Genomic DNA, 14,300 nt, shown 5'->3' on the forward strand with positions numbered 1-14,300 from the left:
GAAGTTGACTGCCCTCATACCGGTTTCTTTGGATGAAGCAGTGCTGTAGCCACACCCGGAAATGTGCTGGAGACGGTTCAAATCTTGCACCAGCAGTTTTGGGCGCTTTCCATGAGTACATTGAACCTTCCTCGACGGATTGCTGCGTCAAGCAGGATCTACAGGACCTCGAGTGGCAAGAGGTGATGGGCCGCTATCACCAACCTCAGAGAAACAGAATATGTGATCGCAGACGTGAATCGTCACATGATGGTGCAAAAGCAGTCGCAACCAGAGTCCAAGCAAGATGGGCCGGCCCCGAACTTGACGCCGTGGTGAATGCCGTAGACCATCAAGTAAAGCTGGCGGTCGTATCGATTTCCATGCATGCATCTGGGACAATCGACGGCCACGAGCCTCCGGCGATGAGGAGGTATGCGATTGACCCAGTTGATTGTGTCGTGCTGGTATTGGCAGCAGTTGGTGAGATCGCGATCGGCGTGGCAGCGGCTGGCAAGTTGCAACCAACAATGGCCGCAGAGAGAAGACTGGTAGAGGTGAGCTCGACACATGGCAGCGGTCGACTGAGGGCAGGGTCGGTGGTTGAGGAGAGTGGGTAGGGAAACCGGCGTTATATGTCGAGCGGCACGGGCTCCGTTGGAGTAGCAGCACGCGACAACGGCACGGGGGCGTTTGTTTCCAATGAAATCGAAGGTCACTGATTTTCTTTGGGTGTGTTCTCATCGACGTCCTGGTTGCGAATGGCCAGCATGAGCTCGTACAGCTGGGCAATTTGCTCGTCTGGACGGGTCAGTCAGCATCAACGCAACAGAAAGGGGGCAGCGACAGACGCACCGCTCATTTTGTCCACCTTGGCCTTGTCCATTTTGGCGTCCCTCCATGCGTCGCCCTCCAGCTGCTGGGCGTACATCTGCCACTCGGTCAAGAAGCCAATCTGGTCGAATCAGCTGGGCGCGGGCGGCTACGGCAGGGTAGACGCACAATGTGGATGGGATTGTCGACGCTCTTGTGCGCGCGGAACTCGGCCTTGACGTACTCGTCGCCCAGCAGACGCATCTGCGGGTCCAGCTTGTGGCGATGGGCGCGGAGGATGCGGCGGTACAGCGGGATGGGCGGCAGCAGGGCCAGCGGGGCAGGGCGCAGCGGCTTGGCGGCGCCGGCAGCAGTGGCCTCGGCCATGGACAGGGCGCGGGTGAGCCTCATGGTGGCGGAGAGATGATGGTGGATAGTTGGAGAGGCGAGATGGAAGTTCAGTTGGGGCAGGACCTCGGCTTCGCTCGACGTCACCACGCGACGAGCAACACCACCGAAAAAAAAAAAAACTCTCCGCTACGCCGCAATGCTGCCCACGCCGTCCACGTCGCACGTCCCGTTCGACCGTGTCTACGAGCCGGCCGAGGACTCGTTCTTGCTGCTGGACACGCTGTCGGCGCCGGGCGAGACGCAATTCCTCACGCAGCGCTTCCATCAGAGCGCGGCGCCGGCAGTGGTCGAGGTGGGCAGCGGGTCGGGCGTGGTGCTCGCCTTCGTCGTCCGCCACGCAGCGACAATCCTGGGCCGGACGGACGCGCTGGCGCTGGCGGTCGACATCAGCCAGTTCGCCTGCCGGGCCACCTGCGACACGGTGCACGCCGCGCGCGACCCAGGCGCCGCCGTCTTCCTCGACGCCGTCAACGCAGACCTCGGCCACGCCCTGCGCCGCGGCTCGGTCGACGTCCTCATCTTCAACCCGCCCTACGTGCCCACGCAGGCCCTGCCCGACCGCGCCAAGCACGACGACTACAACCGCCTCTCGGGCCACACCACCTTCGAGCAGGACTCGTACTTGCTGGAGCTGGCCTACGCCGGCGGCGTTGACGGCATGGAGACGACCGACCGCCTGCTGGACCAGCTGCCCGACCTGCTGCATCCCGCCCGCGGCGTGGCCTACATCCTCCTATGCGCCCAGAACAAGCCGCTCCAAGTGCAGCAGCGCGTGCGCAGCTGGGGGCCTGCCTGGGCCGCCGAGCTGGTGGGGAGCAGCGGCAAGCAGGCTGGGTGGGAGAAGCTGCAGATCCTGCGTATTTCGCGAGTGCAATAGATTCGTTCGCCTTTTTTGCTCTCGGTCGACGTGATGTGATGATGATGGTCGTTGCCGGGCCAACGCCGCCACGAAACAAACACGCCGCGAGACCGCTCCGGCGCGGTGGGTGGATGCAGATATAGGGACCAACACCACGCGCTGCGCGTCCAGCCGAGTCTTCTGCACGAGCTACTGCGACGATGCGGCGCTGCACAGAGACCACGCCGTGCCCGGCGCCGTTTGGACGGTGTTCGGCCGGTCCCCACATCGACTCCACCACCAACCCCAACTACACCGCCGACCTTGGCCAAACCCTCCACCTCTTCAATCCGCGCAGGCGCCCCGCCAAGCCCTCCAGAGCCTCGTCCGTCGACATCTGGGTTGACGACGACGCCGAACTGCTGCCCTTGCCCACCGGCCCAATGCCGCCCGCCCAAAGACCCAAGGCGCCCCAGAAGACGTCCATTCCGCCTGATCTGCCGCCAGCTGGCGGCTCGCTGCGCCCCCGGCGAAGGCGCGTGTCCGCCTTGCTCGCTGAAAGGGGTCTGGCTGCCGCTGAGCGCCACGCGACCGACAAGACGAGCTCCAAGTCAGACCCCCGCCGGAGAACTGTAGACGTCCCGTCCGACGACACCAACATCCACCCTGGATATCCTCGGCACTCCCGTAGGCCCCCATCGCCTGACCTTGGCTTCGATCTGGTCACCTTGTCCGAAGAGGAGCCCCACGGCCTGCCCCCTGCCATCAAGCAGGCGAAGACTCTGGCCACTGCTCCAAAACGCGGGCCTCTTCAGAAGTCCTCACGGCCTTTGCAAGCAGTATCCTTTGTCGAAGATGTTGTGGGCAAGAGCCTGGGCAAGGAGAATATCCCGCCTGGCAGAGGATTGAAGACCGCCAAACAGCTCCGTCCCGTCACAGATGCTCCAGGAAAGCCCAAAAATCCAGAACCTGTCCGCAGGCACTTTGCCGCGAAGACAGCAGCGACCCGCAAGCGAACCGGTTCCGACAGCGTTAGTTCTCCTTCCAAGGCGCTCAGGACAACGACGTCCACTACATATGCCAGACCGCCTCTCCAAGAGCCAATTAAAGGGCGCCAAACGAGGTCTTCCACATCCAAACCGTCATCGCCCTTTCATGCTTCGAGGTCACCTCCGCAGGTTTTGCGTCGCAATCGTGCCGCGAAACCTCCCTCTAAGCTTGGTGCACCGAGGCTACCTCAGGGCGTGCAGAGTCAAGACAAGTATCCCGTACTCAGTGAAGATCTCGACAGACCTGAGCTGTACGAGGACAACTGGCTCAGCTACCAGGAAGTCTCCATAACCCAGCTGGTTAATAAAGTGTTTGATTACGGCCATCTACCTTCAGCGGGCCAGAACCTGGAAGAAGGAGAATTGCGAAGGAGTCTGTTAGCCGTCTATCAGGATCCTGCGATCCCGCTTCTGCACAAGCGCCTACAAGCGTCCCTTATGTGTGGCGCCCTCAGTATCCCTAAAGATGTTCTTGTCAAGACGCTTCGCCTTAAGGACGACGTTGGTCTTCGTCGAAAGTACCTCAACCTGTTTGTGAACACATACGAGCCGTCTCTTCTCAGAGCCGCGGCTGAGGTCATTGTTGGACGTGAATGCCGAGTCCCAACACGGCCTTCTGCCAGGGCCACCGCCGCTAGCGGCGATCAGCGTCATCGGCGAACCGAAAAGAAGGTCATCGAGGGCTTCCTCGACACGTTTTTTATCCGCAATGAAGATGCGGTTCGGGTCAAAACTGGCTTTGGAAGCATTGCCAGTATTGCACGAGGCCGCGACAAGGCCGACGACTTTGGTTCTCAAGACTGGTCGTGGCGGCGCATCACTCTGCGCAGTCTCATGCTCATCCTTCTGCTCGATATGGCCAAAGCCAAAGGCGTCATCGGCTATCCACTCTTTCAAGTATTATCATCCTTCAAATCCTCTCACGCCGTACTCCAAGAGCTCGCCAGTATGCTTGTACCGTCACTTGGCGACCTCTCACGTCCGCTGGCGCATTTGAATTATCATCTGCACTATGTCCAGTACCCATTGCAGGAGTACAACTACCGTGTCGAGAATCTGGCAACAGACCTGCGTGATGGTGTGCTTCTTACCAGGCTGGTGGAGCTTCTCCTCTATCCCCCAACCTCGTTAGCTCTCCACCAGGAAGTTACGATCACTATGCCTACGGGAGATATCTTGACAAGCTGTCTCAAGGATGATAAAGAGCTACTGGTGTTGTCTCAGCACCTGAAGTTTCCATGCGTCGGCCGTGCTCAGAAACAGTACAATGTCCAAATCGCGTTGAGTGCACTGGAGGGCACAACGGGGGTTGCTGAACACGCCTTGAGGGACGTCTCCGCAGAAGATATTGTCGATGGTCACCGTGAGAAGACTCTTGGGCTGCTGTGGAGCTTGGTCGGGAAATGGGGATTGGATACGCTAGTTGACTGGACGGAGCTTGAAAAGGAGACGCAGCGATATCGATCCCGCTATCACAGCAACGTACCCAATGTCTATCAAGATCAAGATACTGCGGAAGAATCTGGGCCGATCGAGCTCCGAGGTCTGGAGAGGTATATGGCTCTTCTCCGTGGTTGGGCGGACGGTATTGCGCGCTGCCGTGGCCTCCGTGCGACCAACCTTACCACCTCCTTCGCCGATGGCCGTGTCCTTGAGGCAATTGTTGACGAATACATTGCCTGTTTTTCTAACGCCACCGGACACTTCATCAATGGTCTTCCAGCAAAATTACAGTTGATCGGCTGTAGCACCGCATTCGTTTCTCTTTTCGCACCTGCTTCGAAAACGTTTAACCGCTCGATTCCCTCGAAAGACTTCACCGTCACAACTCTCGCTTTCCTAGCCTCACGTCTCCTTCCGGCTGGCCGTGCCCATCATGCCGCCAGCACCCTGCAGCGCTGGTACCGTGCCCGTCTACTACGCCGTGAAATGTCAAAGCGTGTCACACTCATGCGCCTAGCTGCGCATTGCGCTACCGTAGTGCAGACACGCGAGCGGGTTGTTGGCGCTGCTGTCGTGCTCCAAAGAGCATGGAGAACTGTCTTGGACGCACGCATTAGGAAGCTTGTGGATGATGTCACGAGGTTCCAGGCATTGGCGAGAGGCTGGGGTGTCAGGAACAGAATGCCAAATGGCACCAAGACAAGGAGCCGAAGAATGAGGAAAACCGACAGAATAAGGGGTGGCTGGTAGTCACAATGTTTGAAATTCAGCGGAGCAAAAGCCGTGCCATTCAGCTGTTTGATACGACTGAAGTGGCGGCGCAGACCTTTAATGTTCCTACATGTTCTTGTCGCTCCCTTGCTCTTTAAAGTTATCCAACAGTATTGATGGTTAGTTTGCGGGTACGGGACTTGAGCGCGTTCATCAATGGGTGAATTGGCTAGCGGAACACACTTCTGTTTTTTTTTTTTTGTATACCCTTTCCGCCGTAAGAATCGAACCGTTCCAAATGTAGGAAGCTTAATACCACGATTGAAAAGCCATGATCCAAATGTTGTATAGTTATAGCCAAAGACGAGCTCAATAGAAGCCAAGACGCGTTTAGTTTAAGTCAGCTATTAATCTAATCAGTCACGCTTTGTGCGATTCGCATGTGTGTAGTCAGAGTAGCTATCATAGATGTTTAGAAACGGTCGCGGTAAACGAAATCGTAAGGCGGGCGGGCATGCCTATGGTATAATCAGCACTACGCAGCGGGCTGCCTGGTGGCAAGTGGCGACAGGTAGTAGTAGGCGGTAGTGGTGAGGAACAGCAAAGATAGAGCAACCAGACAGGCAGGCAGGCGGGTAGGCGGGCAAACGAGCAGGTAGTAGAAGCTTCCATTTGAAGGACGAATTAGATCGCAGCAAACCCACAGCCAGGATCGAGTGATGCAAAGCTGGCAACAACCACACAGATGAACATCGTAACCAAAAGCTAGCGTGAACTTGGTTTTAGCTCATGCCATAAGTAGCTGAAGCTACCATCCGAATGAAATGTAGAATGAGTAATTATACATTCAGTCCGGACGATGGCTTATGAGGCAGAGTTACCCTTTGTTCTTCATTCTTCGCGCTGGCCTTCGGCTGCAATACCTCCCCTGCATACTCAAGCGGGAGGGTGATTGGATTCGTGAAGTATGTAACATTGTACAAAGCGCATATCTTACCTATACTTATGTGCTATGCAACAACATCTTCGGATGTGGTCTGCTCTCAAGTGAGGATTTGCAAGGCTTTCGAATCAAGGCAGCCAACCGAACTGCACACATCGCGAGCTGGAGAAGCATCATCTGATCAACCTCCTCTCTCTCCAAACTCTTTCGCCCAATCCTCGTATTCCCTGAGACCCTGTTTGCTTACGCTTGGCCGAATGTTTGCCAAGCTCGCTTGAAAGTCATCGAACTGCATCGGTCGGATTTCATCCATTGTCATATGGAGGAGTTTCTCCCCGAGGCTTCGTAGAGGACCCATGGCCGCGTCCTTGGCAAGCGCCGTGATGTCGGACCCAGAAAATCCTAGACAGCTATGTCAACCCTCAAGACCCCTCAAGCACCTTCATGAGGTCTTCTTCCTTACCTTCAGTTAGTTCAACTAATTCGTCCAGGTCTTCGTCGGTGATGTTGTGTTTTTGATGACTCAAAAGTGTTTGTAACTGTAGCCTTCTAACGTGTTCTTCCGGGAGCGGAATGTACTGTCGTCTGACGAACCGCCTTCTTGCTGCTTCATCGATGGCCCACGGCAGATTCGTGGCTGCAAGCACGAGGACCCTGCTCGCGTCACCCTTTTCTTTTTCTTTCTCATTTTGCTCTCGCCCTGCGGCTGCCTTCGCAAGATCGGACCACTGTATCAGAAATTCCGTTTTGATCCTTCGAGTTGCCTCGTGCTCAGCGGAACCGGAGCGAGAAGAAAGAAGGGAGTCAATCTCATCCACGAAGATGATGGATGGAGCCAGAGCCTTTGCCAACTGGAACAAGGCGCGAACAAGTTTTTCCGATTCGCCAAGGTATTTGCTGGTTAGACTGCTTGCAGAGATGGCGAAAAATGTCGATTTGGATTCTGTTGCCACGGCGCGCGCTAACATCGTCTTACCCGTCCCAGGTGGTCCGAACAAGAGCATGCCCCGCGCTGGTTCACGGAGGCCCATGAAAAGATCCGGTCGGAGGAAGGGATACACTACAGTCTCCTTGAGCGCCGATTTAGCGACTTCAAGCCCAGCAACATCATCCCACCGTACCTCATCCCCCTGGATAACAATCTCATTGAATATCTGCTTCGCTGCAGCCTCGTCCACACCCTTTGGAAGTCTTTTCAAGCACCGATCCATCCGCTCTTTCCAGGCTTTGTCCTCTGGTGATATCTCTGACTCCGTGTCGTCCAAATCTTCTGACGAAGACTCTGATGCCGCCAGTGGTGGGAAGTTCACAGGCGCAGATCGGGCTTTTTCTTTCATTTGCCGTCGTCGGGGCCTCCTCTCCTGCTCCAGCTCACTGCTCATGCTGTCGTCACCACTTGTCGGCGAGGCTGTGTAGCCGGCTGATTCTTGGGATGCATCGCTCGTCAGGGCCTTGCGGCGAACAGAGCTAGGCTGTCCTGCGCGGGAATGCGGCTTTGATTTGCTGGGAAGTTTATCGCGCCGGTTTACTGTAGGTTCGTGGAGTTTGGGTGCGACCGTAGACACGAGCTTCGTCGGCTTGACTGGAGCTGAAGGATACTCGCTTCTGTAAGAAGGGAAGCCGGACATTTTTCTGTTCGAGGACTCGGATGTCCTTTGTCTTGTTGGAAGCGGCCCGTGTAAATACTTATGCGGAGGAGGAGTAGGTGGTTTCTTTTGCTCTTGACTTTCTGCCGCCTGTAATAGGACTTTTGCAGCCGCAACAGAGCTGTCGCTCCCAGGTACAGCGAAACGGAAGGCCCTAGGTTCTCCCTGGTCCTCGCAACGCTCATCGTCCGCGGTTGCGTGCTTGAAATAAAACGGGCTAGTAGACCGTTCCGCACCGTTCCCGTTCGGGTACTGGGCCCCGTCAAAGGACGGACGTGCGCTTGCTTCTCTTGAAGTGGAGAGTACCTCCTTGCTACTGTTCTCAGATGTCAATTTGTTCTGGCCAGAAGTGAAGCCCCAAGCCTGCGTTGCCGCCTTTGCCGCTGCCGGGGGCTTTCCCTTCGAGATAGATGGACGCGATGATGACGAGACCTTCCTTCCGTCTTTTGGCGTTGGCCTCAGCGTCTTCAACATTCCTCCTTTCTTCTCCGGGCTTATGTTTCGTGTTGTCTTTTTGAAAGGCGGTATCAAGAAAGGCTGGGTTGGCAGGCTCTGTGATCGTACTCCTTCGCTGCTTCTGGCTTTGGGGAATGATGGACGCTTAGGCAGCGGCGGCGGTCTTGCAAGGTCAGGATAGTTGACCGGTGGGATAGTGCCCTCACCCAGCCAGCCAGGTCCGTCTTCAGGTCGTGAAGCCGCATCGCTTGAGGCTTGAAGATCGCCAACGGAAGCAGAGGCAGAGACGGTGGCCTTCTCCTTCTTGGCATCCTTGCGGCTCTCCTTTAGTGCCTCGAGCAGGTCAACGCGCTCCTTGCACTGCAGCTCCAGCTCTCGCAGCGAGGACTGCAGCGTCTTTTCGGTTTCGGTCTTGGGGGCCCAGTTGGCAGGACGGCGGTAAGCATTGAAGTAGTAGATCTGGTCCAGGGCGTTGCGCCATGATCTCAGTGCCTCGGACTCATTGCCCTGGATGCAGAGGTTGGTCAGCCAGAGCAGCGTTGAGCAGCGGGGCGCGCCGCCGTACCTGGGATTCGAAGTAGACTGCGGTCGAGCAAACCAGGTAGCAGTCGTCGTAGGTCTTCTGCATGGCCGCGGAGGGCTTCTGGCGGATCATGGGGGGCTAGCGGGCAGGGGTGGCGGCCCTGCGGAGGATGAGATCGAAGGTGTCGGGGCGGAGGCTGCGGTTGACGTCTGACGTAGCGCTGTGGCTGGTGGGCGGCCGCAGGCGCACGCGGTTCTGCTAGCGGCAACTTGGGAGAGACAGACACCGCAACGCCCAAGGCTGGCTCACGAGATGCTGCTCGGAAAACGTCACGGCCCCGGTCGATTGCCCCGCCGTTAGGCCTGTTGCACGCTTGTCGCCAATCGCTCGCCCGCGCTGACACGGTCGATCCCGCTGCTGCGACGGCCAGTAGCCGAAGCGCCTGCTACAATACAAGTGCTGCAACGGCGAAGAGGCCTGGCGGGGCCCGGGCGTATCGCCGCCGGCCTGCAGCATTACTCGCACCCCTGCCGCAAATCGCTCGCTACGCCGCAGTCAAACGCTGCACCTTCGTGTCCGCCGAGGCCGGACCCGCCCCAGCTGTCCAGCAGTCTTTTCAAATCGTACATATGCTACAGATTTTGGTGCCCCTGTGCCGCGGAGAAGAGCTCAAGAACGCCCCGATGAACACCCGGCCTGGCCCGCTCTATTGCCCACCAAGAGCAAGGAAAAAAGGCTGCCCCTCGAGCAAAGTATACAAACAGAACTCCCGGCCCATCTTGGCGAGAGAAACCACCAAGTCATAATGCCCCCATCTACTCCTCGTTCTGCGCAATGAAAAATGCCTTCGCCATCTCGTATGCAGTCCTGTGCGAACGTCAGCCCGTTGCGCCAACCGGTGTACTGGCCGCAGCTACTTACCAGCAGATAGCCGTGCTCGGCATCGTAGTTACTATCCGGGGCTTCAGACCCTTGAAGAAGCCACGCAGGCCCTCGCGCCGCTTGATGATGGTGGCCGCGTGCCACAGGCCCCTGACGTTCCGAAGTTCGGGGTCAGTTGCCGAGCCGCGAGTCTGCAACAGCGTCTTGATCACGTCGAGCGGCGTCGTGACACCGGCCGCCAGACCACCCGCCAGGCCTCCGGCCGTGCAGTGTGTGTACGGGTCCCATCGGCCCGTGGGGTTCATTGTCTTGGACAACGACTCGTAGGCGACAAACTGCAGCGCCGTGAATGGCACTGTCATGCATAGCGTGGTCGGGTAGGAGACGTAGAAGGCCCCAACGCCTTCGTGCCGCAGCACCGATCTCGCACAGTGCGATAGCGATTTGTACGTCGAGCCCTGGAGCTGCATGCGCTGCTTGATGACTGCGACGGTCAGCATTGCCCCGTCCCGTTGGACTACTATTGCGTTTCTCTGCGGCATCTTACCGTCAAAAGGGTTCATCAACGCATCGCTAGCAATCGTCGCACACGCGCCGCTAAGAGCTGGGAGAAGTCGGTCAGCACGCTTGGCACGTTCCAAAAGTGCGATGTCGGCATACCAGCAGCAAAAGGATGATGCTCGTGCTTCCCACCCTCGTTTCCTCCAGCCGCGTGCTTGACGGCCTCGTATGTCGCGAAGTACACGGCGTGTGCGGGTCCTGCAAATTGTGAGCCGTCCGCCGCCGATGCACCCGGTCGTGCTGCAACCCACCTGCCCCCAGAACCACACTTGAAACGCCACGCCAGAGAGTCCTGAAGCCTTCGAGCCTCGTTATTGTGATCATGGCATTGGAGATGCCCGTATATACCGCCGTCGGCGAAGGGTTGGCGACTTGCATGCGAGTCTGATCAACGCATCGGTTAGCGGGCTGGCCGAAATCCGCGCACCAAGTCTGGACGTACCTTGAGCAGGTCAATGGGATACATCACCGAATGCTCCTAAGTCAATTCAGCATTTGCGCGCTCCATCGTGGTTGCATGGGCGCGGCAGCGTACGGCGATGCCGGCGAACGCGCCCGCAAGCATGTTCGCCGTGAGAGAGTAATTGGGCGGCAACGATTCATAGCTGGGCAGTATCAGCAGGACCATCATCGGAAGGCGCAGAGCCAGGCGAGCATACTCGTATTCAACTTCTTCTACGGGAGCGGGTACTCTGTCGTGAGCGGCCATATAAGCCACCACGCCCGGCGTCCGTTCGGTAGCTATGGTTGCGGTGGTTGCGGGGAAAGACGGGTTGAGCGGAGGGTGGCGAGCGACGACGGTCGAAGAGCGAGCGGATGGAGGAACAGCGTCAGAGCTGTTTGGCGGGAAGTTTCGCGGGATTGGTGTTGGCGGCGTCACTCGCTGCGTAGGGTAGGTACTTTTGTTTAAGCTGGGCGCTGCCGGAGGGAAAGCGAAAGCTATCATCGGCGCTAGCCTCGTTTAATCTTGATTCCAGACCCCCCAGCCTCACAAATCACCGCCCGCAGTTGCTCGACCGCATCCACCGCTATCTCGTTATGCCAGCGAAGCGAGCTGCAGGCGTCGCGGTCCGACCGTGACGCTCCGCAGCTCGCGGACATACGAACAGCGACCGAGCCATCCGCCGAGCCGCCTGTCTGAATCTCCCCCTCTGGACAAGTGAACAATGCGATGCCGAGCAGTGGGTTACAGAAGATTTGAGCGCTCTGTGCCCCACGAAGAACGCTACGCTATCCTCACGGGTAGTTGAGGTAGATATCCGGCCGGAGGTGTGAGTTTCAAAGGATACAAATGCATCCAGGCGTTGGATTCAGCTACCCATGTAAGCAGGCCGCTATATTTCCAAGAAGTCTCGGAAAGCTCGGTTCTTTTGTCACCGGCTGTGCTCCCGTGACGCGTGCTGTACCGTCTCTAGGTTTGATCATCGGTACATACAACTCCGACGGTAGGAGAGGTCGTGTGTTCACAATGCTGTGTACTGCGAAACTTCAGTCAGACGTGCAAGAGGCATATTGTTCATTATACCATTGCCCAACTTGGCTGCCGTACCTTGTGTGTAAAACATAGGAGCATTGTTTCCTTACGTGCCGACGCGTCCAATCGATCAAAGGCGAAAATATCTCATGCAAGACGAGATACAATCGGATTGACTTTGAGCGGAAAGGTGCTTACGGTGTCTTTTGCCTTCCGTCTCAACTCGTTGATGGTTTCCCTGTTCAGAGGCCTGGCTGGTATTCACAATCGACCTCATCGACTGCGGTTTGGATGTTACTCCTGAAAGGAGCTTCAAGCCTACAAGGCAATCCCGCGGCTTCACCACACACGCCCCCACCCACCCAAATGATAAGCTTTCCCTTTCGGCGGTCGCAGTCTCCCTTCCGGTTGATGCATTGCTTGTGCCAGCTTTACTTGATAAGCCAGCACATCTATTGTTTCAACTATCCACCGGGCCCTCCGATTTTAGAGTAGAGTTGTAAAAACATATGATACAAGTGAGCCGCAACACAGTCGAGTCACAGCCGCTGGTTCTCGTGCGAGGATGAGAAAATCAAGGATTCTGCGTTACATGGAGATGGACGGTTCGTCCTTTGCCAACCATTGTAGTCCTAGAGGAGAGGAGAAAAGGCCGCGACGCGACCCGGAATAAGAGCTCTTCAGGCTGGCACAACCTAGCGCATGCTGCGATTCTTAGTGTAAGTGAGGTTGCCTCAACAATCGCAACGCTGGTACCATCTGGGAAATCCGACAACATCCCGGATGTTGGAGACACCAGATAAGTATAACAGAAGTCGGTCGAACCCGATGCCAAATCCACCATGAGGAACACTACCGAACCTGCGGAGATCTGTATACCACTGCAGATTGCCAGGGTTCTTCGCGGCTGCTGGATCAAGCTGGACGGTTGCTTCGCTCGAGCTTTCAGCGTCAGGTGCGGGGCTGGGCTGGTCTGGCCGTTGCAAGCCATGGGCATCCATGGCAGCCAGCAACTCGGGTAGACGGTGCTCACGCATCGACCCGCCTACCAGTTCGCATACCTCCGGGACCAGGAGATCGAAACAGGAAACCGTATCATTTCCGGGCGCCTGGGCCGAGGGTGCCATATAGAACGGTTTCACGGCGCGGGGATAATCCGTTACGAACACCGGACCACCCTGCCCGATATCTTCGGCCAGAAACCTTTCGTGCTCCGCCTGCAGCCCATCTTCGAACGAGGCTTTGAAGTTGAAGTTTACAGCGCCCCGACTTTCGGCATCCTGAAGGACTGATATAGCCTTTGCGTAAGTTATCCGGGGCCACGGCCCCTTACACAGGCTCTCCCACCTTTGCAACAGCGCCTGCGACGTAATGCTCGAGGCCTCATCATCCTTCGTCCAGTCGGCAGACCGAGCCAGTAGGAGCTCTCTGCCAATGGTTGAATTTGTCAAATTCGTGGCAATCTCGCGCAGCAAGTTCTCAACCACGTCCATGACGTCGTCCAGCCTTTCGACAAAGCAGACTTCAGCCTCGAGCATGTAAAACTCACTCAGGTGACGGGGCGTGTCGCTTTTCTCCGCCCGAAAGGTCGGCGACAGCGTCCAGACCTTTCCAACAGACTGCGCCAGGGCCTCCAGGTGCAGTTGAGACGACACGGTGAGATACTTTGGTGAGCGGAAGAAAGGGTCGGCCGGTTTGAGGGCCGGGTCAGCTTGCGGCAGATCAGACTGGGGGAGCACGGTGAAGACCTCGCCGGCCCCCTCGCAGTCCGAGGAGGTGATGATGGGCGGGTGCGTCTGGACAAAGTCATGCTTGGCGAAGAAGCTGGTGACGTGGGCGATGAGCTGCGAGCGGAGACGCAGCAGCAAGGAATTGAAAGGGGTTCGTGTGCGCAGATGCGGCAGAGTCCTCAGGAACTCTGGGCTGTGGTACTTCTTCTGCAAAGGATAGGCCTGCAGTGACGCAGCAATCAGCAGGCGGACAGGCACGGCGGCTTCTCTGTTACTCACAGCAGAGTCGTTCTGGCCCAGAACACGGACGCTGTGGGCGTGCAGCTCGTGCGACTGCTGCTTGCCGGGGGGGCATTCGGCCCATTCGCCTTCGATGGAGACGGCGTCACCAGTGGTGAGGCTGGGCAGTTAGCGAGAGAGGCAGCAATTGCGCACGCGGCAGAGCACACTCACTCACTCTTTGGCAAGATCCGGAGGCAGAACAACTTGCAGCGGCGACAGCGTCGAGCCGTCGCCCAGGGCCGCAAAAGCAATGCGCTTCTGCTTGCGGACGGAACGCACCCAGCCGTCGACGCAGACGCGCTCGCCCTGGCGCGGGCGGGCGAGCAAGCGGGCGACGGACGAGGCGAGTCGCACAGCAGTGCGAGATGTCGGGCACCGCGCGCGGGCGGGCGCCAGCTGGGGCACCATCTGGGGCAGCGAGGGGCTGGGCGAGTGCTGATGCTGTCAGAGCTGACGGGTGGATTCTCGACGCGATCCGGCTGCAGGAACAGCCAGGACCGAGCGAGCCCGAAACGCGGCCACCAGGCCACGGCAGCAGGGGTCCGGCTGCCAGCAGCAC

At 57.7% G+C, this 14,300-nt stretch overlaps 7 protein-coding genes across 7 annotated transcripts; 2 read left to right on the top strand and 5 right to left on the bottom strand.

The window, feature by feature from the left end:
* Positions 1-694: 694 nt before the first annotated feature.
* Positions 695-1,203, bottom strand: LTHEOB_6769 (ACN9 family domain containing protein; the record flags this gene model as incomplete). The annotated part of the gene is made up of 3 exons (XM_035516060.1): positions 695-780; positions 835-934; positions 982-1,203. 3 exons carry the CDS (start codon positions 1,201-1,203, stop codon positions 695-697), a joined length of 408 nt encoding a protein of 135 aa, XP_035371736.1.
* Positions 1,204-1,339: 136 nt separating this feature from the next.
* On the top strand, positions 1,340-2,080 carry LTHEOB_6770 (N-glutamine methyltransferase; the record flags this gene model as incomplete). The annotated part of the gene is made up of 1 exon (XM_035516062.1): positions 1,340-2,080. One exon carries the CDS (start codon positions 1,340-1,342, stop codon positions 2,078-2,080), a length of 741 nt encoding a protein of 246 aa, XP_035371737.1.
* A 182-nt stretch (positions 2,081-2,262) lies between these two features.
* On the top strand, positions 2,263-5,283 carry LTHEOB_6771 (Calmodulin-binding protein sha1; the record flags this gene model as incomplete). The annotated part of the gene is made up of 1 exon (XM_035516063.1): positions 2,263-5,283. The coding sequence occupies one exon, from the start codon at positions 2,263-2,265 to the stop codon at positions 5,281-5,283; it is 3,021 nt and encodes a 1,006-aa protein (XP_035371738.1).
* A 1,326-nt stretch (positions 5,284-6,609) lies between these two features.
* LTHEOB_6772 (ATPAse AAA+ type core protein) lies at positions 6,610-7,815 on the bottom strand (the record flags this gene model as incomplete). The annotated part of the gene is made up of 1 exon (XM_035516064.1): positions 6,610-7,815. The coding sequence occupies one exon, from the start codon at positions 7,813-7,815 to the stop codon at positions 6,610-6,612; it is 1,206 nt and encodes a 401-aa protein (XP_035371739.1).
* Positions 7,816-8,155: 340 nt separating this feature from the next.
* On the bottom strand, positions 8,156-8,944 carry LTHEOB_6773 (AAA family ATPAse; the record flags this gene model as incomplete). The annotated part of the gene is made up of 3 exons (XM_035516065.1): positions 8,156-8,326; positions 8,398-8,796; positions 8,855-8,944. 3 exons carry the CDS (start codon positions 8,942-8,944, stop codon positions 8,156-8,158), a joined length of 660 nt encoding a protein of 219 aa, XP_035371740.1.
* A 683-nt stretch (positions 8,945-9,627) lies between these two features.
* LTHEOB_6774 (Mitochondrial RNA splicing protein) lies at positions 9,628-10,883 on the bottom strand (the record flags this gene model as incomplete). Its single annotated transcript, XM_035516066.1, has 7 exons — positions 9,628-9,679; positions 9,734-10,178; positions 10,242-10,298; positions 10,355-10,453; positions 10,507-10,639; positions 10,698-10,733; positions 10,791-10,883. The coding sequence occupies 7 exons, from the start codon at positions 10,881-10,883 to the stop codon at positions 9,628-9,630; spliced, it is 915 nt and encodes a 304-aa protein (XP_035371741.1).
* A 1,541-nt stretch (positions 10,884-12,424) lies between these two features.
* On the bottom strand, positions 12,425-14,149 carry LTHEOB_6775 (Aspartyl/Asparaginyl-tRNA synthetase class IIb; the record flags this gene model as incomplete). The annotated part of the gene is made up of 3 exons (XM_035516067.1): positions 12,425-12,434; positions 12,486-13,859; positions 13,917-14,149. 3 exons carry the CDS (start codon positions 14,147-14,149, stop codon positions 12,425-12,427), a joined length of 1,617 nt encoding a protein of 538 aa, XP_035371742.1.
* Between the last annotated feature and the right edge of the window lie 151 nt (positions 14,150-14,300).

This window comes from Lasiodiplodia theobromae (assembly GCF_012971845.1).
Source record: "Lasiodiplodia theobromae strain AM2As chromosome Unknown scaffold_20, whole genome shotgun sequence".
In the NCBI taxonomy this organism is placed as follows: domain Eukaryota; kingdom Fungi; phylum Ascomycota; class Dothideomycetes; order Botryosphaeriales; family Botryosphaeriaceae; genus Lasiodiplodia; species Lasiodiplodia theobromae.